This window comes from Lynx rufus, unplaced genomic scaffold (assembly GCF_022079265.1).
Source record: "Lynx rufus isolate CCGP_SWC_20201006 ecotype Redwood Valley unplaced genomic scaffold, mLynRuf1.p SCAF_27, whole genome shotgun sequence".
In the NCBI taxonomy this organism is placed as follows: domain Eukaryota; kingdom Metazoa; phylum Chordata; class Mammalia; order Carnivora; family Felidae; genus Lynx; species Lynx rufus.
Genome location: NW_025814842.1, coordinates 4985934 through 5006845, shown reverse-complemented (window position 1 = coordinate 5006845; position 20912 = coordinate 4985934). Strand labels below are relative to the sequence as shown.

General features: G+C 46.1%; 1 protein-coding gene across 3 annotated transcripts in view; it reads left to right on the top strand.

The window, feature by feature from the left end:
* USP42 (ubiquitin specific peptidase 42) overlaps window positions 1-20912 on the top strand; it is a 49500-nt gene that overhangs the window by 23734 nt on the left and 4854 nt on the right. For all 3 annotated transcript variants that reach the window (XR_006964076.1, XM_047089437.1, XM_047089436.1), the window contains exons 4-15: window positions 5881-5991; window positions 7857-7959; window positions 9096-9163; window positions 10095-10165; window positions 11007-11089; window positions 12256-12367; window positions 13150-13290; window positions 13466-13566; window positions 14907-15060; window positions 16468-17181; window positions 17321-17415; window positions 18942-20420. Coding sequence is in view for 2 of the 3 variants with exons in the window: in XM_047089437.1 (XP_046945393.1) it covers window positions 5881-5991; window positions 7857-7959; window positions 9096-9163; window positions 10095-10165; window positions 11007-11089; window positions 12256-12367; window positions 13150-13290; window positions 13466-13566; window positions 14907-15060; window positions 16468-17181; window positions 17321-17415; window positions 18942-20420 (3232 nt within the window). In the remaining variant the exon portion in view is untranslated. The remainder of the gene's footprint in view (window positions 1-5880; window positions 5992-7856; window positions 7960-9095; window positions 9164-10094; window positions 10166-11006; window positions 11090-12255; window positions 12368-13149; window positions 13291-13465; window positions 13567-14906; window positions 15061-16467; window positions 17182-17320; window positions 17416-18941; window positions 20421-20912) is intronic.

Here is a 20912-nt window from a genome sequence, read left to right as displayed (position 1 = left end):
AGTTATCTTGTATTCGTGGGACGAGTCGAGCCTCGGGTCCTCCTAGTCCGTGGCATCTTCCCCTCTCTCCTCTGATGCGTAATCGTTTTTGAGTTTTGCTGAATTTTACTTGTAATATTTTATTAAGGAATTTTACATATCTATTCATGAGAGATGGTGGTCTGTTTTCTTTTTTTTAAATTTTTTTTTTTCAACGTTTATTTATTTTTTTTGAGACAGAGAGAGACAGAGCATGAACGGGGGAGGGGCAGAGAGAGAGGGAGACACAGAATCGGAAACAGGCTCCAGGCTCTGAGCCATCAGCCCAGAGCCCGACGCGGGGCTCGAACTCCCGGACCGCGAGATCATGACCTGGCTGAAGTCGGACGCCTAACCGACTGCGCCACCCAGGCGCCCCGGTGGTCTGTTTTCTAACTTTGTACCATATTTATTTGGTTCATTATCAGGGTAATACTAGTTTTATAAAAAATGAATTTGGGATACATTAACTCTGGATTTTTGAAGAGATTGTGTGGACTTGATGTAGGTTCGTATTTAAACATTTGGTGGCCTTTATCAGTGAAGCTATCTTGGTCTGGAGCTGTACTTTTTGAGAGTTTTTAAATTACAAATTCAATTTTTTGTATCTGCAGGGTTTTGTTTCTGATATTGGCAATACCCATACGTTGCCCTTTCAGCAATGCTTTAGCTGTGTCTCTGCATTTTTGATATGTTGTTTTTTCATTAGTTCAGTGCATTTTTAAGTTTCCCTTGATATTTATTTTTTGATCCATGGATTATATAGAAGCATGTTACTTAGTTTCCAGGTGTTCATTGATTTTCCTGTTATCTTTCTCTAATTTCTATTATGATTCCAGTGTGGTAGAAAACATATCCTTTATTATTTCAATTCCCTTAAAATGTTTAAATGTGTTATTTATTTTATTTTATTTTATTTATTTATTTTTTTTGAGAGTGAGGGAGAGCTCAAGCGATCACGTGTGCACAAGCAGGGGAGGGACAGAGAAAGGGGGACAGAGCATCCAAAGCAGGCTCTGCACTGAGAGCAGTGATCCCAGTGGGGGGCTCAAACTCACAAACCGTGAGATCATGACCTGAACCTAAGTTCAGCACTCAACTGACTGGGCCACCCAGGTTCCACTCTCTTCAATTTTTTGAGGTTTGTTTTATGGCCCAGGATATGGTCTGTCTTGGTATATGTTCCATGAACCCTTGAAATGAATTTGTATAGTGCTGTTGTCTGGAGTGTTCTATAAGTTGTCCATATCCCATTGGCTGATGATATTGCTGAGTTCTGTATCCTTGCTGATTTTCTCATTGTTCATTTATTGACAGAAGGATGCTGAGGTTTCCAGCTCTAGTTGTGGATTTCTCTATGTCTGTTTTCAGTTCTCTCAGAGTTTGGTTCATGTGTATTGCAGCTTTGTTGTTTGCTACAAACACATTGAGGATTGCTGTAAGTTTTTGTGTGTATGTGTATATATGTGTATATATATATATATATATATACATACACACATATACATATATATATATATATATATATATATAAAATGGAGGTATCATATGATTGAGTCACGTTATCCCATCTACTTTGTTAATCTGGATTTTTTTAATTGGTATATTTAGAACATTTACATTTTTAAGCTTATTGACAAATCAGTACTTAAGTCTGTCATTTTGTTTTCTGTTTTTTGTTTTTGTTTCCTTCTCCCTGCCTTCCTGTGGGTTACGTGAATATTTTTTTATAATTTTGTTTTGATTTATTTTTAACATTTTTGAGTATATGTAGTCTTTTTAGTGGTTACTCTAGGTTTGCATTATATATACATAACTTATCAGAGTCTACTGGTGTCATTTTACCAAATAAAGGTAAGTGTAGAAACCTTAACTTCTACCTCTCTTTAGTCTCCCCTAATTGTCAGGTAATTAAATATTTCATCCACTTACATTTAGAACCATATCAGTGACAGTGTTATAATTTTTTTGATCGTCACATAAGTTAGAAACTTGAGAAAAAGAAAGCCTATTATATTTGCCTTTGTTTTTTGTTACTATTCTTTCCTCCTTTTTGATGTTCCAGGGTTTCTGTTTTTAAAAAATCATTCCCTTTTTGTTGAGAGAATTCTTTTAGTCATTCTTTTAAGGTATGTGTACTGGTGACAGATTTTCTTAGTTTGTTTTTTTAATTTTTTTTTAACATTATTTTTGAGAGACAGAGCGTGAGCAGGGGAGGGGCAGAGAGAGAGAGGCAGGCACAGAATCTGAAGCAGGCTCCAGGCTCTTAGCAGTCAGCACAGAGCCCGACACGGGGCTTGAACTCAGGGACTGCGAGATCATGACCTGAGCCGAAGTCGGATGCTCAACCGACTGAGCCACCCAGGCGCCCCCAGATTTTCTTAGTTTTTGCTTCATCTGAGAACGTCTTGATTTTGCCTTCATTCCTGAAGGGTATTTCCCCTGTGTGTAGGGTTCTGGGCGGATACTCCTTTTCATTCAGACCTTGAAAATTGTGCCACTTCTTCTGGCCTCCACCATTTTTGATCTGAAGTCTGTCATTTTTCTTGTTTATTTCATACACACACACACATACACACACACTTTCATAGGTAGTGTACTGTTTTCTTTCACCGCTTTGAAGATTCTGTCTTTAGTTTTCAGAAGTTTAGTTATGATATGTTTTGGGATAGGTTTTTTTTTTTCCTGTTTGGGGTTTGCTCAGCTTCTTGAATCTATAGACTTCTATTTTTTACCACATTCGGGAAATTTTCAGCCTTCCTTCTGTGTAATACTTTTTCAGCCCTCTGGGGCTCCTCTGGGAGTCTGATGACATGTGTGCTGCATGTTTTGTTAGAGTCCCACAAGTCCCTGAGGCTCTGTTCATTCCCCCTCCCCCCCGCCCCCACCAGTCTCTTTTCTCTCCATTCTTCAGAGTGGGTAATTTCTGCTGTTCTGTCTTCATGTTGACTGATTTTTTTCTTCTGCAATCTCTATTCTTCTAACTTATTCACTGAGTTTATTTTGATTATTGTATTTTTTGTTTCTAAAGTTTCCACTTGGTTCTTTATATCTCCTATTTCTTTGTTGAGTCTTTATGTATTTTTCAGTTGTTCCTAGTGTGTTTGTAATTATCAGCTGAGCCATTTTTATCTTGGTTTCTTTAAAACCTTTGCTAGATAATTCTGACATCTGTATCATCTCAGTGCGGGCATCATCTCTTTATTGTCTTTTTTCACTCATGTGAGAAATGATGAGTGATTTTCAGTTGAAACCTGGATGCTTTTGTGTTACAGGTTTTATGTGGATCTTATCTAATGATTGCTTCAGCGGGCTTTCTGTGATAGCACTCTGGCAAAGGAAGTAGTATTAGGTTGAGGTAGAAGTCCAGGCTTCTGCCCGTGAAGCATGGGGGCAGGGGGAGGTTGGGGCTCCTCGTTCCTGCTCTCCACCTGGTCTCCACTGACACCACGGCAGCTTTGTACCACTGGGTGATGTTGAAAGTCCTGATTCTGATACTATCCCAATGGCAAATTGGAGGGAGTCGTCTTCACTACCAGGGGCTGGCATACAAGTCCAGGTTCCTCACCTGATCTTTGCTGTGGGATGAGGTGTGATTGTTATCACCCCACATGGATGAAAGTTCTAGCTCCTAACCCACCTTCTCTAACACTACTCTGAGTGGGTGGGTTGGGTGCCCCATTGCAGCCTGGCAAGTGGAAGTTTAGGCTGCCTACTTGGCCTTTGCTGGCCTAGGGGTCTGGGAGTCATTGTTTTTCTGTGGTGTGTGGCTAGAGTAGAGAATTACTGTCCAAAATTTTTCTGTCTTGCCACGCTGGTCTTTTGGCTGCAGAAAGCAGGCTTTCATTGGGGCTTTATTCTATTTGTTGGTGTTTCCAGGTTGCTAGCTTCTTTAGCTCTGGACTATCTGAGGCACAAAGAAAACCCAGGGAACTTGCCACAATGTCATTCTTTGGGTTCCACAGTTGCTAGCTTGTCTTTTCCTCTGTCTTTCACTGCCTTCTTACATTTGTTTTACAGACAACGTCCAGGGCTTTTCTATTTCGCAGAGGAATGGGAGGAAGAACCTCTCCTCTGTCTTCCCAGAAGTGAAAGTCTCATCCTTGTGTTAGAAAGATGTTTTCATGGGGCCTAGAATTCTGTGCTCTATACAGTGTGAGAAGAACATTATTCTTCTAATACCTGAAAGATGTTACTGTGCTGTTTTCTGTTCCGTGTTGCTTCTGACAAGAAGTCTGTTGTCAGTTTTAGCTTTGTTTCTGTATACATGTTTTGTTTTGTTTGTTTTACTCACTGTTTTATGATGCTGTCTTTATCACTGTCCTAAGCAGTCTGAGTAGTTTTTGTGTAGTTTTCTCGTGTCTTTTTCTGTTTGGGACTTACTGAGACTCTTAGATCTGTAGACGTACTGTTTGAAATTTGCATGACTTCTAGTCATTTAAAAAATTTTTATTTTTGTCATTAGAGTAATGTTAAACTTTTTGGTGCACAGTTCAATGAATTTTAACACAGGTATAGATTCATGCAACCACCACCTTTTCAGGAAACAAAACCGTAGCATCATTCTAAAAATCTCCTTTGTGCTCTCTATAGACAGTCATTATTTCCTGAAATACTCTGTTCCTTCATACTCCAATTATATGTATTTTTAGGGACTAACTTGGAGTCCCACTGCTCACTGATATGCTAATGTTTTTGTTGTTCTGAGTTTGTGTTTCATTATGGATTATTTCTGTTGCTAAGTCTTCAAGTTCACTAATGTTTTCTTCTCTTCTGTCTAATCTGTTATTAATCTCATCTGTGTTTTTCATCTCAGAGATTCTACCTTTCACCTGTAAAGTACATTTGGATCTGTTTCCATGGCTCCCCCTAACATGCTTTTGCTTTTTTCTACCTCCTTGAACACATGAATGTGTATATAATTTATTTTTTAATGTCTTTGTCTCTTGATTTTATTATCTGTGCCATTTCTGGGTCTGTTTCTGTTTATTTTCTCCATGTTATTGGTCATTCCTGCATTTTTCATGCCTTGTAGTCTTTAATTAGAATGCTATGTTTTGGGTGTGGAAGGTTTTTTTTTTTTCTTTTTGATTCCTATAAATATTTTTGAGCTTTATTCTGGGACACAGTTGTATCAGTTGGAAAGAGTTTGAACCTTTCAAGGCTCTTTGTGAGGCAGGTACTGAGCAGGATTTAGTTTAAGGTGAGTTTCTCAATCTCAGCACTGCTGATGTTTGGAACCAGATAATGCTTTGTTGTGGGGGGTGGCCTGGGCTTTTTGTAGGATGGTTAGCAGCATTTGTGGCCTCTACTCACGGGATACCAGTAGAACCAGTTAGTCATGAGCTAAGAATGGTTTTCACGTTTTTTAGAAGTTGTAAAAAGGAAGAAATGTGTAACAGAGACCCCTGTACATGTCCAACAAGACCAGAATATTTACAGAAAGGCTTTGAACTTCTTGTATGGAAACCTTCTTTTTTTTTTTTTTTTTTACTGTTTGAGACAAATGGTAGTATAAGAGAAAACCTATTTTTCCCAGTATAAAGAGTAGTTAAGAGCACAAGCTTTGAAAATGAAGAAAATATTTGAGTTCAGCATGTGTCATCCACTTAATTTGACATTGGGCAAAGTTTTAACTCTCTGAGTCTCAGTTTTTCTCTTATGAAATTGAGCCCGTATATATTGATCACTTAGGCTTGTTGGAGAATTAGGTGAGAATGAATGAAGCTAGCTCACGGTGTGACACACAGTAGCCATTGTCATTGATTCATTTCAGGAGTGTGCCCCTTATTTAAAGTAGTCCGTGGTGTCTGTATAGCCATATTTTGCTAATTTGGAGGATTATCATCTGTTATCTTACAGGTCACGCAGAAGGATTTTGTATGATGTGTACCATGCAAGCACATATCACCCAGGCACTCAGTAATCCTGGGGATGTTATTAAGCCGATGTTTGTCATTAATGAGATGCGGCGTAAGTATCATCGCTAGTAATTTATTTCAGTATTTATTAGGTAATTGGTCTTAATGGCCCAACTGGTAAAAGATGAGCCCCTGGTGTATTGCAGAAAACAAACGTCTTATCATACGTGGATATATCTTTAATTCATAACAAATTTTCAGTAAAATGTTTAGTATAGAAACACATTTTGAAACCCTAAAAGATGACAGTGTAATAAAGTATTCAGTTTAGTATAAGCAAATTTAAATTTTTAAAACTCACTTTTTTAATAAAATCATTGGTAAGTTTTACAGTGATTTTTTTTTTCCCCCTAGCTATTTGGATTTCTATGCTGAGTTATACTATAATATTGTCCCATAGGTTTCTTTAAATATTTTTGGATTCGTTTCAATTCAGTGAATGAGTATTAACCTGTAGCGTCAGGAATTATCAAACTTGAGTTAACTCTACTCTTTTTTTTTTTCTTTTAATTTTTTTTTCAACGTTTATTTATTTTTGTGACAGAGAGAGACAGAGCATGAATGGGGGAGGGGCAGAGAGAGAGGGAGACACAGAATCGGAAACAGGCTCCAGGCTCTGAGCCATCAGCCCAGAGCCTGACGCGGGGCTCGAACTCACGGACCGCGAGATCGTGACCTGGCTGAAGTCGGACGCCCAACCGACTGTGCCACCCAGGCGCCCCAAGTTAACTCTACTCTTAAAGCAACATTTAAACTCATAACTGAGCAAATTTGTAGATAAATTTTGCTTTTTCTATTTAATTTTTAAATGACTTTAAAATTTTCTTTTGCATTATAATGATCCTGATGGGGTGCGTGAAGTTTTTTAACACACTTTCTGTGTGTTTTTGCAGTAAACTTTTACATCATCTTAATTAACTGAGTTAGGAGAAAAAAATGCATGCAAATAAAAAGGAAACCCTAACTGTTAATCTGGAATGTAGCTGCGTAATTACAGGGGTGGATAATTATACAGTGACAATCTATAATCCTTTTGCCTAAAAAGCTGCTCAAGATTAAGAGGTGTTCTATTGGCCCTTGGCTTTATTAACAGGCCAGAGGAGACAGTGCAAACATTTTTTAAACAGTGTCGGATCCCGGCAGAATTTTAGCCAGGGGTAATTTTGTTTGTTTAATTTTGTGTATATAAAGAACGATTAATATTTTTAAACCTAGACTTTAAGAAAAGGTCATTGCTGTTTGCACCCATATTCACGAGCTCACATAACCCCCTGACATGTGGTTGGATCATGAGATTGCCATTTTTTGTAGGCAGAACTGGCGGAACACTGGCAGTTTCCTGTGACTCCAGCGAATTTGTATTTCTATATATTCATCTATAGAACTTGCTCGGTTAATGCTTTATTGTGACATTGTTTATATTCTTGCGTTTCATTATGTCATTCTGTCTTGCAGCTGCTCAGTTAGAAATAGGGCTGCTGGGCTGCCGTGGAACTGAGATGCGGGGTGTTCTGTGGGTTATTGGGACAGAAGCGTAGACATTTATGTTTGTCGTGAATTCTCTTAGGGAGCCCTAGCACCAAATTTAGTAGGATTGTGGGCACTAACGTAACATTGTGAACAAATTTTTGAGACCATACAGCCAAAGTTGAATTTAGTCAGCTATAATTTTATTAACTTGCTGATGACCTAGAGTCTCTGGGCTCTCAGGAGCTCTAGCCCACATGCACTCGTAATGGTCTTCAGGGGCATGGTTCTAGCCATTCTCAGGCAGTTTGTGTTAGTCAACTCATAAAGTAATTACAGGCGTTTTCTAACCGACAGATGGTCACGGGACGGAACGTCTGGGGGGATGGGGGCACAGCTGAGGTGGATTGTATGTGATGATAAAGCTCTGTCTTCACTTAAACTTCACAGGTATAGCTAGGCACTTCCGCTTTGGAAACCAAGAAGATGCCCATGAATTCCTTCAGTACACTGTTGATGCTATGCAAAAAGCATGCTTGAATGGCAGCAATAAGTGAGTACAGCAAAGCATCGCTCACGTCTTCCCTCGACATCGCTGGGTTACCGAGTTCAGTCTCGCCTTTTATGATGAATGCGCAGAGCTCTGTGTTTGCTTCACTTTTGACCTTGTGCTGCCTCTTCCTCACATGATTGCCATTATTTTTAAGTGGTTAGGGGCGCTTGGGTGGCTCAGTCAGTGAAGCGTCCGACTCTTGATTTTCAGCTCAAGTCATGCTCTCACGGTTCGTGAGTTCAAGCCCCACGTCGGGCTCTGTGCTGACAGTGCTAAGCCTGCGTGGAATTCTCTCTCTTCCACTCTGCTCCTCCCCCTGCCCCTCCTCCCACGCATGTGCACACATGCTCTCAAAGTAAATAAAATAAACTTGAAAAAAAAAGTACCATGTAAAAAAATAAAATGGTGAAAATATTTTAAAGGTATGCTTACTGTAACAATTTGGATTTAATAACTGGTGTCAGGGATTGGATATTGGTTTTGCCGTTACTTAACTTCTGAGCACCAGCATCCCTTTGCAGATCTAAAACTAACCACTTCTCCTTTCTAGTTGTGCCCAGCACTTTTTCTACTCATCTCCAGCCTATGAAATTTGTGTGTGTTCCCTGCATCTTAGTCTGGTCAGTTACCAATTTCTGCAGTTTCTTCCTTAAAATCTAAATGCAGACTCAAGAGGAAGATTGCAAATACAACTAGATACCAAATCCCAACCCACTTGCTGTTGCCTGAGCACACCTGGTAGATCTCCTGTTCTGCTGGCCCTGCCTCGGCTGGGCTCCGCTTGCCCGGATGACTGACCCCAGAGCAGAGGAGAACGCTCCGTGTCCCCTGCCTTCACCAGCGGGGCCACACGCCCAGTGGCACAGTCTTGCCGCTTGCTTCCAGCACAGGTGCCTGCCTCAGTGTCAGGTCCCTTCTCAGTACTGTCCTACCTCTTTCGAGTTGCCTCCCCAAACCCTCCCTGCGTTCTGGTCCAGACAAGACTATTCTCTGGCGGCCTCGCATTCTGGTGTCTTTTTATTTTGTGGCTTCTTATTTGAAGTCTCGTTCTTTTATAGAAGTCCATGCTTTTAAAGCTTTGTCATAGCATCTGTAATTTTTGTTGAACTCTTGTCTCATATCACTTTGTTTTTCAGATTAGACAGACACACCCAAGCTACCACACTCGTTTGTCAGATATTTGGAGGATACCTAAGATCTAGAGGTAAAGTCTTGTTTAAAAGTTGGTAAAGTGGGGGTGCCTGGGTGGCTCAATTGGTTAAGCGTCTGACTTCGGCTCAAGTCATGGTCTCATGGGGTCTTGAGTTCGAGCCCTGTGTCGGGCTCTGTGCTGACAGCTCAGAGCCTGGAGCCTGTGTCAGATCCCTTGTCTCCCTCTCTCTCTACCCCTCCCCTGCTCACACTCTCTGTCTCAAAAATAAATAAACATTAAAAAAAAAAAAAGTTGGTAAAGTGATACATGCATGTGGTTAAAAAAGTGCAGGCGGACAGGGTTAGCAATGGAAAGTGTGCCTCCCAATCCAGCCCAGACTCCCAAACCCCTTCCTCAAAGGCAACCCATGTCTCAGTTTGTAGTCCATCCTTCCAGCACTCTCCTGTGCATGAGCACACTGGGAGTATATTAGATAGACCTCTCTCATTTTTCTCTTAACATTAGAAATCTTGGTCCATTTCAGTACATGGGGGTAACAGTCTTTCACAGCTGAAGTAGAATTCCACTTGAGCCCCCTTGTAACAATGGATATTGAGGTTGTTTCAAACTTTTTGTTATTGTTCTTCCTGTCAGTGAATATCCCTGTGCAATGCCTTTATGTTCATGTGAAAGTGTATAAGTAGGATGAATTCTTAGGATTAGAATTTCTGCATGAAAGGGTATGTGTTCTACATCGTGGTACTGCCATGTCGTCCTTCTAGGAGGTTCTACCCGTTCCCTTTCCAACCAGCAGTGTGTGTGGGCTGCATTCTCGACACTGACTCACACTGTGTGTGGTATTACAGTTGTTTGCCCAATCTGAAAAAAAAAAAAAAGTAATTTTTTATTTTGAAGTGGTATTTTTGTGTTCTGTCGTTTCAGTAGTTGGTTGTGCCATAATGATGACGCTTTGCTTATTCTTTGCATTTTATTTTTGTTTCAGTTAAGTGTTTAAATTGCAAAGGTGTCTCAGATACGTTCGATCCGTATCTCGATATAACGTTGGAGATAAAGGTAAGTTTGCTAATTGTGGTGTTGAGATTAGGAGAAGGCAGTCAGACTTGATGTAACTTTGTCTGTAGTTCATTTATAACTCAGACTACACGTGCTAGAAAATACAAATTGAAAATCTTACTACTCTGAGACTTGATTCAGAGGAGATTATGTCAGATTTGGAGTAGGTATCTTACAGACGTAGAACACTTAATCTTTTTCTCGCCTTTGACTTTTCACTTGGCATCATGACAAAACCAGAATCTGATGCCTGGTTTAGCCCAATTTAGATGATGGTAATTTTTTAGAAACTCTTTGGCTCCTCGCATTGTCTCAGCTCCTATTTTTTGTTAAGCTTTTTATTTTTCTGATTACAAATGTACTCCGTGTTTAAGACAGAAGCGAGAAACATTGCGGACTCGTAGGCGGTCCCATCCCTCAGAATGAGCCCTTAACGGTATGATAGAAACTGTTGCAAGCATGTTACTCATGCTTCCAGACCGGCGTGACGTCTCAGTGGGGCGCGTGACCGCCTCACTGCGTGTGCGCGGGGACGGCCGTGCCGTGAGCGGCCGCCTGGCTCCTGGCCGGTGCATGTTTGGTGCGTCCGGTTCCATGCTAACTTAGACGATGCTGCAGCGAGCAACTCCTCACGGACGGTTCGCTTTAATCCGCTTGTTTCTTAGCCAGCGGAGATCGCTGGTTGTGTACGTGTTTGAAAGTGAACATCGTGATGACAGGAAATGTTCTTTTTCCCAACACACCCCCATCTGCTTTCGTACCTTTGAGCCCTCTTTTTCCTTTTTGCTATCAAGTGTCAGTGAGAGGTGCTGTGGCGCTGACGCTTCTCCTCTCTCCCCAGGCTGCTCAGAGTGTGAACAAGGCACTGGAGCAGTTCGTGAAGCCCGAGCAGCTCGACGGGGAAAACTCGTACAAGTGCAGCAAGTACGTGGTCTGCGCGGCGGGGCCGGACTCGCGTTAGCTTTTCTGTCGCCCGGAAGGCGCCGGGCCCCTCTTCCTCGAGGGCCACAACGCCTGGTGTCTCAGTGCTCACTCTCTCGAGAGGGTTGCCCTTGGGAGACACAGCGGGCGCCGCCTTCCTGGGCAGGTTTGCCCGGAGCGGGAAGCACACAGCAGCCGCCTCGTGGGAAGGCACGGCCTGGGCCACCGTCCGTGGCGGGCGGGGGAGGCGGTGATGGAGTGGGAGTCCCCCTCACCCGGGGTAGTTAAGGCTCTTTCTGGTTCTTACCCAGGATTTGGGGTAGTATCTGCTAGAAACCTCTAGTTTTGATTACTCATTAATATGTTTGCCCGTGAAGTCAAGAGAGCCTGTATTTTAAGAAAGTCCTATTTCATAGGTTTTAATAGATTTTCACTTTAGCGTCAGGTGGTGTAGGTAACCATTATGAGGTACTCATTTTGCGAGGAAAGAAGTTGCCTACTACCGTAGGCATTTCTCCTTCGTTTAAACTCCATGGACACTCTAATCTTCACTTTTACTCCTTTTGTCTGTGGATAGGGCTTTGTCTGCAAAGAATTGTATCAGCCTGAAAATTTCAGTTTGTTGTGAACCGAGAGAAGTTTGTATTAACCTAATTTTAAAATTACCAGTTTCTGTGTGGCTTCTCGGAAATTGTTCTAGCTTCCTTTTTTCTTTCATGCTAATTGAACAATCTCCCCTGTATTGTAAGTTTTAGTATTTTCTTCGCTGTTGGTTGAGAAGGCTGCTGTTTCTTAGCTAGTGTCTTTCTCTTGGGTTTGGTGAGAAATGTTTGAAAGACATAACCAGGGAAAGACTAAAATACCAAAAATGTGTGTGTGTGTGTGTACACAACACACATATATATACACACACACACACATATATATACACGTATATATATATATACACACACACACATATATATACACACACACACACATATATACACACACACACACATATATATACACACACACACATATATATACACGTGTGTATATATATGTGTGTGTGTGTGTGTATATATGTGTGTGTGTGTGTGTGTATATATATGTGTGTGTGTGTATATATATATGTATATATATGTATATACATGTCTTCCTGATCCTTTGTTTCTGTTCATTTCAAGGTGTAAAAAGATGGTTCCAGCTTCCAAGAGGTTTACTATACACAGATCCTCTAATGTTCTTACACTTTCTCTGAAACGGTTTGCAAATTTTACTGGTGGAAAAATCGCTAAGGTATGTTGATAATATTATTAATAACTTCTTATGTTGAGTCTTTCAAGACTTAAGTGTCAGTGACTATTAAGGGTTATAAATGACCTAGCTGAACAGTCCTGTGACCGGATCTTCTAAGTTCTTCTAGTATTCGGTCGTGGGCGAAAAACCGTCAAAGCGTTGTGCTAGTGATGGTCTGTGTGTTTATGAGCGTATGTACTTTCTGTCTGCTTTAGCTGGCTAGACTCTGTGATGATAAAACTGGTGCCTGTGCTGTGCGTTTGGGCTTCAGCGTCAGTGAAGGTGGGGACAGACAGGGAGAGCTGGTGTCATTTGAAATCCAAAGAGGACGTCCCTGCTGGATCTCGCACTCTTTTCGCCAAAGTGTGTTTTCCTGTTTGTTCGTGGTTTTTGATGGTAGCACGCTGAATTTGCCCGTTTTCTTTCTACTTTCCGAAGAGTGAAAGTATCAGAAATGAGTAGCACGCAAGAGACACCACAGTCTCTTCCTGAAATAGTAGAAGTAAGTGAGACTAAAGTCCAGAGGTAGCATACCACTGCTCTCTCTCTCTCAGACGGGTTCAGACGATTCACTTAAGATGAGATCCTTGTGTGTTTAGAGGAAATCAAGAATACAGTGGGAGCACGTTGAATAGGTGCGGGCGCAGGCGGGCTCCGGGCCAGTCATGTCTTCTGACACGCAGCTCAGCGTGTTAGGTCTCCGCGGGTCTCCACGTGCTTGTGTAGAATGATCTGTGCCCTCGGAAATGATGTTCCTTTTTCCCTTCTCCGTTTCTGTTTAGGATGTGAAATACCCTGAGTACCTTGACATCCGACCGTACATGTCTCAACCAAACGGGGAACCGATTATTTATGTCCTGTATGCAGTACTGGTCCACACTGGCTTTAACTGCCATGCTGGCCACTACTTCTGCTACATCAAAGTAAGCTGTGCAGATTTTGCTAATAACTGTTTCTCAAGGCAGCACTGGCATTCTTAGGGGGCAAGGTGGGACTTTCACAGTTAGAATACGAAAGCCCATTCTTCTTACATTTCTCTTGGTTGGTGTTTCCTCTGTCATGCTGTCTAATCTCTCTTTTATTGGCTCTCTTTTGCAGGCTAGCAATGGCCTCTGGTATCAAATGAATGACTCCATCGTATCCACCAGTGATATTAGATCGGTACTCAGTCAACAAGCTTACGTACTCTTTTATATCAGGTATCCTCAGGAAAACACATTTTTGCATTTTCTGTTACGCCATTTCTCTTCATCTCATCAGCATATTTAAATTCAGAATTTGGTTGTTTTTAAAACAGCAGCTCAGAGGTGCCAACAGAGTAAGGAAGGTCGTGTTTTGAGTACGGATTAGGAGTTTGATTTAGCTCCCAGCTCCTTGGCAGGTGGACGGTGAAACACGCAGAGGAAGGGCAGGTGATGGCGGAGGGGGGGCTGCTGCTGCTGGCGGCGAACGGCTCGGGCCTGGGCATGGAGGCCTCCAGAAGGGGGACTCTGAGGACCTGGGTGTGGGCGCCTCTCTACCACCGAGCACAGGCAGCCGGTGACCCTCCTGGGCCGGGCTTGGGTGGGCGCCACTCACTCTCCTCCTGTGGCTGCTGCGTACTCTGACTCACTAATTCCATGTCTGGTAATGCACGGCCTTGGAAAACGACTGACGTTTGCTCTGTGGCGTTCGTTCATAGTAGCCGAAAGCTGGGAACATCCTAAAATCTCAGACGTCAGCAGGATGAGCTCATAAATTATAGCGTATCCATGTGTCGGACTGCTGTGCAGCTGTTAAAAATGATTTTCATGATGCCTTTTTTAAAAATTTTAACGTTTGTTTATTTTTGAGAGAGCACGGGCAGGGGAGGAGCAGAGAGAGAGGGAGACACAGAAAGCCAAGCAGGCTCCAGGCTCTGAGCTGTCAAGCTCAGAGCCCGATGTGGGGATCGAACTCACGAGCCACGAGATGATGACCTGAGCCGAAGCCGGAGGCTTAATCTGGGCCACCCAGATGCCCCAGTGCCTTTTTTTTTTTTTTTAAATGATACAAGAAAGCTCAATATATACGGAGAAAAAAGCAATTTGAAATTTTTCACACTGGTATTGAAAACATCATTATAGGCTAAAGCTTGGAGAATATTCCAGTAAATCTGAATAGTAGATGTCTCTGATGGGTGAGGTGAGGCACAGTATTTTTTTTTTTTTCTAACTTCTGGATGCAGATTTTCTGTAATGGCATGTATTTATAATTAGAAAAAATGTAAACAGAAAAGAAGAATATCCTTCAGGTAGCGTCATCTTCAGAATACACAATTTAAAATACCATTTGATGGGAGTTCGAGTCCCACGTTGGGTGTGGAGATTGCTTAAAACTGAAATTAAAAGAACAAAACCTTTGCACACTTACCTTTGTTGTGAGCACCTGCCGCCCACCTTGACCCAGAGGGGACCCTGTGCAAAGCTCTGCATTGCAGCTACCTATGAGGGGCTAGAGATGAACCTTTTCTGGGAAGATGCGCTGCGAAACCCTAAGCGCTGTCACTATCTGTCCCCAGGTCCCACGATGTGAAAAATGGAGGTGAACTCACGCATTCCACTCACAGCCCCGGCCAGTCCTCGCCCCGACCCGTAATCAGCCAGCGGGTTGTCAGCAACAAACAGGCCGCATCAGGGTTTATGGGACCACAGCTTCCCTCTCATGTGATAAAGGTAAGGTTGCACAGGTAGCATCATCTCTGTGTTGTGTTTGCTTTCGCGTCATTGAGAGCCTCTTGCTAACGTTGCAGCAGTTGCCGTGTCCTGGTACGACTGGATTTCTTGTCCGAAAAGATTCTTCCAGCCATGTTTTATAAAATACTTCAAACATACAGATTTCAGTGTGTGGAAGTAATGATGAGGAAAAAAGTCCGGGTATAAGTAGGTTTAAATGCTAGAGCTTTTAGCTCTCACTTTGGACTTGCGTTCACTTTCGGGGACTAAATCTTTGGCAGGTGAGTGCCAGACTCCAGGAGAGTGACCCTTTCACAAAAAGAATACTTTCCGTATGTCCATCTAGCCCCTCAGTAGTGTGGCTCTGTCCGCCATCCAGCTGGGTCGGGCACACTCCCCAGTGGCCTCTTGGAGAATCCGTGATCTGCTTGGGTGACGAGCCGCCCGAGTCTACAGGAGGGAAGGCCTGACTTGCGCTCACCTTCTGTGGTGACTGCGGACAGCCGGCCCGCATGTGGAACCGCCCCCGCCACCCAGACTGCGGCTTTACCAGCCTTTCAGTTCGAGTGTAGTTTGTTTTGAATCGACAGACTGTCGAGCTGTACGCTGTGTTTTATGGACGTCGGACAGGGTTTGGGATGGAGCCAGGGTCACAGATCAGATGCCTCTGGGAGCTGGGGAAGGTCATGGGCTCCCGCACTGGGCTCTGCTTAACAGTGACATCAGGACACTGGCCAGCTGGAGAGCACGTGCCCCGTGTGGCAGGTGGCTAATACTGATGGTTCAAGGTGTTTGGTTTTCCTTCCCGTGAAGCCTTCCAGTGTTTCTTTAAGAAAACTTCGCGAAGGCCAAACAGAACTGCTCTGTGAACGAGGTCTCACCCGTGACTGCCAGTTTGCCCCTCGAGGTTAGAGCAGCGCGGGTGGGGTCTGGAGCAAAACACCTGTGAGTAGGATTCAGAGGTGACAGGGCAGGCGGGGGGCATGGTGCCTGAAGCAGCTCTGGCGTGCCTGCCCGTGTGACCCGTCTCCCCGGCTCCCTTGGCCAGTGGTAATTCTCCACGGGCTGGCACTCTGTACAGCATTGGGCTCCCGAGAAACACAACCGAGGTGAACGTACGCGTCTCCGTGCTTCGGGGGGCCTGTTCGTTTCTGTCAGATTGGAGCAGAAAGGATCCGGTCTGGGGTTGCTCTCTGACAGCAATAGTTGTCCCAGTGTGTTGATTAACCCATGGAAAGTTCATGGTGGTCGGAGTGGACAAGAGGAGGGGGTGTTTCTCGGTGTGGGGAACTTGGTATTCCAAAAAAGAAAAAGATGAGCAAGATGGGAAGGGCCCCCCACCAGAGTGGGTGCTATGTCTGTGACCATCCCTGAGGCTCTCAGCAGCTGAGGTCTTCTTTCTTCCAGAACCCACCTCACTTAAATGGGACCGGACCATTGAAAGAAGCACCGAGCAGCTCCATGTCAAGTCCTAGTGGAAATTCCAGTGTCAGCCGGGCCGGGTCTGTTAATGCTTCGACTTCTGTTCAGAACTGGTCCGTTAACAGGCCCTCTGTGATTCCAGAACATCCCAAGAAACAAAAAATCACGATCAGTATTCACAACAAGTTACCTGTTCGCCAAGGCCAGTCTCAGCCCAGCCTTCACGGCCCTTCTCTGGACACCCCGAGCAAGCCGGTTCCCTCCTCCACCGTCACCAGTTCTGCAATGCAGTCTACCTCGAGCGCATCTATGACAGCAGTTTCTGGCAAAGTCACGAAGCAGATGACCCCGAGTGAGTCCTGTTCTAAGCCTGTGATGAACGGCAAGTCCAAGCTGCGCTCCAGTGTCCTGGTGCCCTACGGTGCCGAGTCGTCCGAGGAGTCTGACGAGGAGGCAAAGGGCCTGGGCAAGGAGAACGGTCTCGGTACGATCGAGAGCTCGAACTCTTCCGTGCAGGATGCTGAAGACGACGAGGCCTCTCCGCTCGAGCTTCGAGAGCCTGTTGCTCTAAATGGTGCTGACAGTCCAGACAGCGACCTGAAAGAGAACGGTCTGCCCTGCGATGGTGCCCGCTGCCCAGTCCAGCCTGCCCTACACTCAGAAAATCCCTTTTCTAAGGCGAACGGTCTTCCCGGAAAGGTGAGCATTTTGGGGGTCAGGCAGGGGGCGGGGGGCGGGGAGCTTTGCCTCGACTCTCACGTACAGCCGCTCGCTTGGCTGGATTTCAGGAGGCGCCCGGCGGCTGCTAGAGCTGAGAGAGCTTTGTTTTTTGTTGTAGTCGATGCCCGCTCCCCTGCCCCCTCTCCCGGAAGACAACATCTTAGAGACCTTCAAACTCGGCAGCAAAGTGAAAGGCGCCACCGAAGAGACAAGGTGAGACTATCAATAGCGAGGCAACGAAACCCCGCGGCGGGTGCGCTCTGTGAATTCTGCGTGAGCCTTCCTGTGAGCCTTGGGGAACCTGCGCGGACCTTACCGTGAACGATGTGAATAACCTGTAGAATGTGTTAAGTGCCTCTTAGGAAAGAAAAAATCTATCGGGCTGATAATTTTTCCATGAAAACGATGTCCTCGAGGTAACATTTCCTCCTGCTCAGCCTCGTGTCTCTGGCTTGGGGATGTCACAGCCCGCTTCTGAATCGGACAGCTAGCACTGACTGTCTCACTTAATCCTTCTAATGACAAACACACTGAAGACTCGTTGAGGGTATAGGGCAGGGCTTCTCGACTCTACCAAGTTGCAAATATTTTGTTATGCTCCTTGTACAATTCTGAAATTGCATTCATAGATGAGAGTGTATCTCCCCATTTAATGTTTTGTTTTTTTAATTGGTACGTATATTTTTTTAATTTTTAATTTTATTTTCTTAATGTTTATTTTTGAGAGAGAGAGAGACGGAGCACAGCAGGGGAGGGGCAGAGAGAGAGGGAGACACAGAATCCCAAGCAGGCTTCGGGCTCTGAGCTGTCAGCACAGAGCCCGACGCGGGGCCCAGACCCACAGACCGCGAGATCAAGACATGAGCCGAACACGAGTCGGATGCCCAGCCGACTGAGCCACCCAGGCGTCCCTCCAGTTTACCTTAAAGAGGAGACAGCCTGAACCCTCAGTGACTTTGTAATGACTCTCCTAGTTTCTCTCCTAGTCTAGCTTAGTTTGCCCCCAAATGTAATGCGTGTGAGGATGGCCGTAGATGGTTGTAGAAACACAGCCGCGCGTGTATCGTCACCCAGTGGGTGTGTACACGCGGGCTCAAGAATCTCACTGACACGCTGGAGGTAACTTGTACTGATCTCATCTGTGTTCTCTCTCCCAGGTATCTTCCCACAAAAAAGTGGGGCCACTGTAGGGTTTTTATTGTTTGCTGCCAACTTGCATTAACCTTGACAATGCCTCGGGAGCTCTGTAGCAGTCGAGGGCAGAGTTCGTTTACCACAGGAAGGTTTTCTGAAGCCTCCCTGATGGCTCCCAGTTCATAAGTAGTTCAAGGAGCTGTTGGCTCTGTTGGGAGGCAGCAACTCTAGCTCTGAGGCTCAGGAGAGATGCAGGAGGAAAGTCCGAGCCTCCAGCCATCGTCCTGCTTTCCCGATGCCTCATAGGTACTAGGGATTAGAAGTGTATCTGAAGACAGAAGGAGCCTAGAACTGCAGAGTTACCGTAGCTGAGAAGCGGGATAGTAGATGAGCCTGATAGGAAGATTTTTATTTTTATTTAACGAGGGAAAGGGAAAATGCCGAAATTTCCAAAATGGAGAAGCCCCATATCGAGTAGAGCCAGGTATGTTAAAGGCATAGATCATTTAGTCAATGAAGGTCTTGGAAGTTTTTGTCCCCGTGGGCTCTAGAACAATGGAGCCAATGACTGATGTGTCGATTTCTCTGTTTTGCCGGGGCTGCAGTTCACCTGGAACCGAGGAAAGTCCTGCAGAGGGTCCCGGCGCAGAGCTCGAGCCTGGCAGCCCCTCTCCTGATTCCCGGGAGAAACCGGAGACGCTCACGAGTCTTAGCAGCAAATTAAAGAAGGCCTCGCCACCCTCGGACCCCAGCATCCAATCTACCAAAGAAGAAGTCTCTGAAAACATTGCAGCAAAACCCGAGGAGTTTTCGCCCAGTGCCGACGATCTCTGCGGCAGCACCAGGAACGGCGCGGGGGACGATCCGCTCCCTAAGCCGTGCGGCCCCGGGGATTTAACAGACGACCAGAGCAGACCAGCCCAGGCTGCATCAGGGACGCGCACAGACAGCCCGCGGGCCTCGGCCGCCGTGGAGGCGGCGCAGGGTTCGAGCCCAAGTCCCCCGGCTCGTTCCGAGGGCGCCTGCGAGCACGAGCCCTTCTGCGTCAGCGGAGACAAGCGCGCGGACACGGACACGGAGGGCCCTTGGAAGGGCGTGGGCGCGGCCGCCGCCGACCTCCCCTCTCCCCAAGTAGACACGGGTACAGAGCATCGCTCGGAAGGGGGCCCCGAGCAGAGTCACGGTGAAAAACGTGAAGAAAATAAGGTGGGACAGAAAATTCCAGATCGCTCTCCGGTTAAGGAAAAAATCAGTATCCTCAGAAGAGTTGACCGAGGACATTATCGCAACCGAAGAGATCGTTCCTCGAGCGGAGAACGCGCGAGGGAGAGCCGGAGCAAGACCGAGGACCGCTACCACCGAAAGCGGCGCTCGTACACGAGGGAGCGGCCCAGGCAGGACCGCTACAGGACGGAGCACTGCGGCGGGAGCCAGCACCACCCCTGCCACGGCGAGCGGGCCAGCCCCGGCGAGCCGCGCTCCCTGGCCAGGTACGGCCACCACCACCCTCGGAGCCGGGGCGGCTCGGAGCAGGAGTGGGGCCGGTACCACCACTCGGAGGGCGAGCACCCCTGGGCCCGGGAGAAGTACTACCCCGAGAAGCTGCGCTGGGACAAGTGCCGGTATTACCACGACAGGTACGCCCTGTACGCGGCGCGGGAGTGGAGGCCCTTCCACGAGCGCCCGTACGACAAGGCGGCCGCGGCCGGCCGGCCCTACCGGGACTGCTACAGGAGCAGGAAGGGCTGCGAGGCGGCCGCTAAGGGGAAGGGTCGGCACCGCTTCAGCCCCCGCGCAGGCCCGCCCCCCGCGCCCCTCCCCTACCCCGAGAAGCACCCCCACGAGAAGCTCGCGCCTGGAGCCGAAGACGACACCTGTGACCTCGCCGGCCGGTTTCACGACCACGAGAACGTCAAGTCGCGGAAACGGAGGTACGACAGCCTGGAAAACGGCGACGGTCGCGGAGAAAAGAGAGCCTGGAGAGGCGCACAGAAGGAGCCTTTAGAAGAGCCGAAAGCGAAGAAGCACAAAAAATCAAAGAAGAAAAAGAAATCCAAAGACAAACACCGAGACCGAGATTCCAGGTGAGGGAGAGGCCGCCGGCGCCCCGTGTCCGCTTCCTGCGCCGCGTCCCCACCTCCGCGGGCCTCGGAGTCCCCTGCCGTAGATCTCTGCGGCTGTAGCCCCGCTTGTAAGCCGTATCTTACTTCACGGGATCGGAAAGTGCCTAAAAACCTCTTTTTCCAAAACGATGCCGGTTTTGGTCCGCGCTCGATAATCCGCGGGAGTAAGTGTGCGGTGGTCTGTACGTGAGAACTTGGGAGTCTCTGACCTCGTAACCGGTGTTCGTAATCTTACTCGGCAGACGTAGTTCCCGTTTTCCTACCCGTTAACGTTTCCTTCCAACTCAGGGACCGCCAGGCGGGCAGGCAGAGGAGGCCACCGTCCCTCGGCGTTTGCCGGCCCGCCGACGGCGCGGGTCCGGGACGAGCACCTGTCGCCTCGGCCTGGTCCGTTCCTCTGGCTCCGTGTCTCAGTTTGCAGTCTAGTCGGGAAGCTTGTTTTTGTATTTTTAA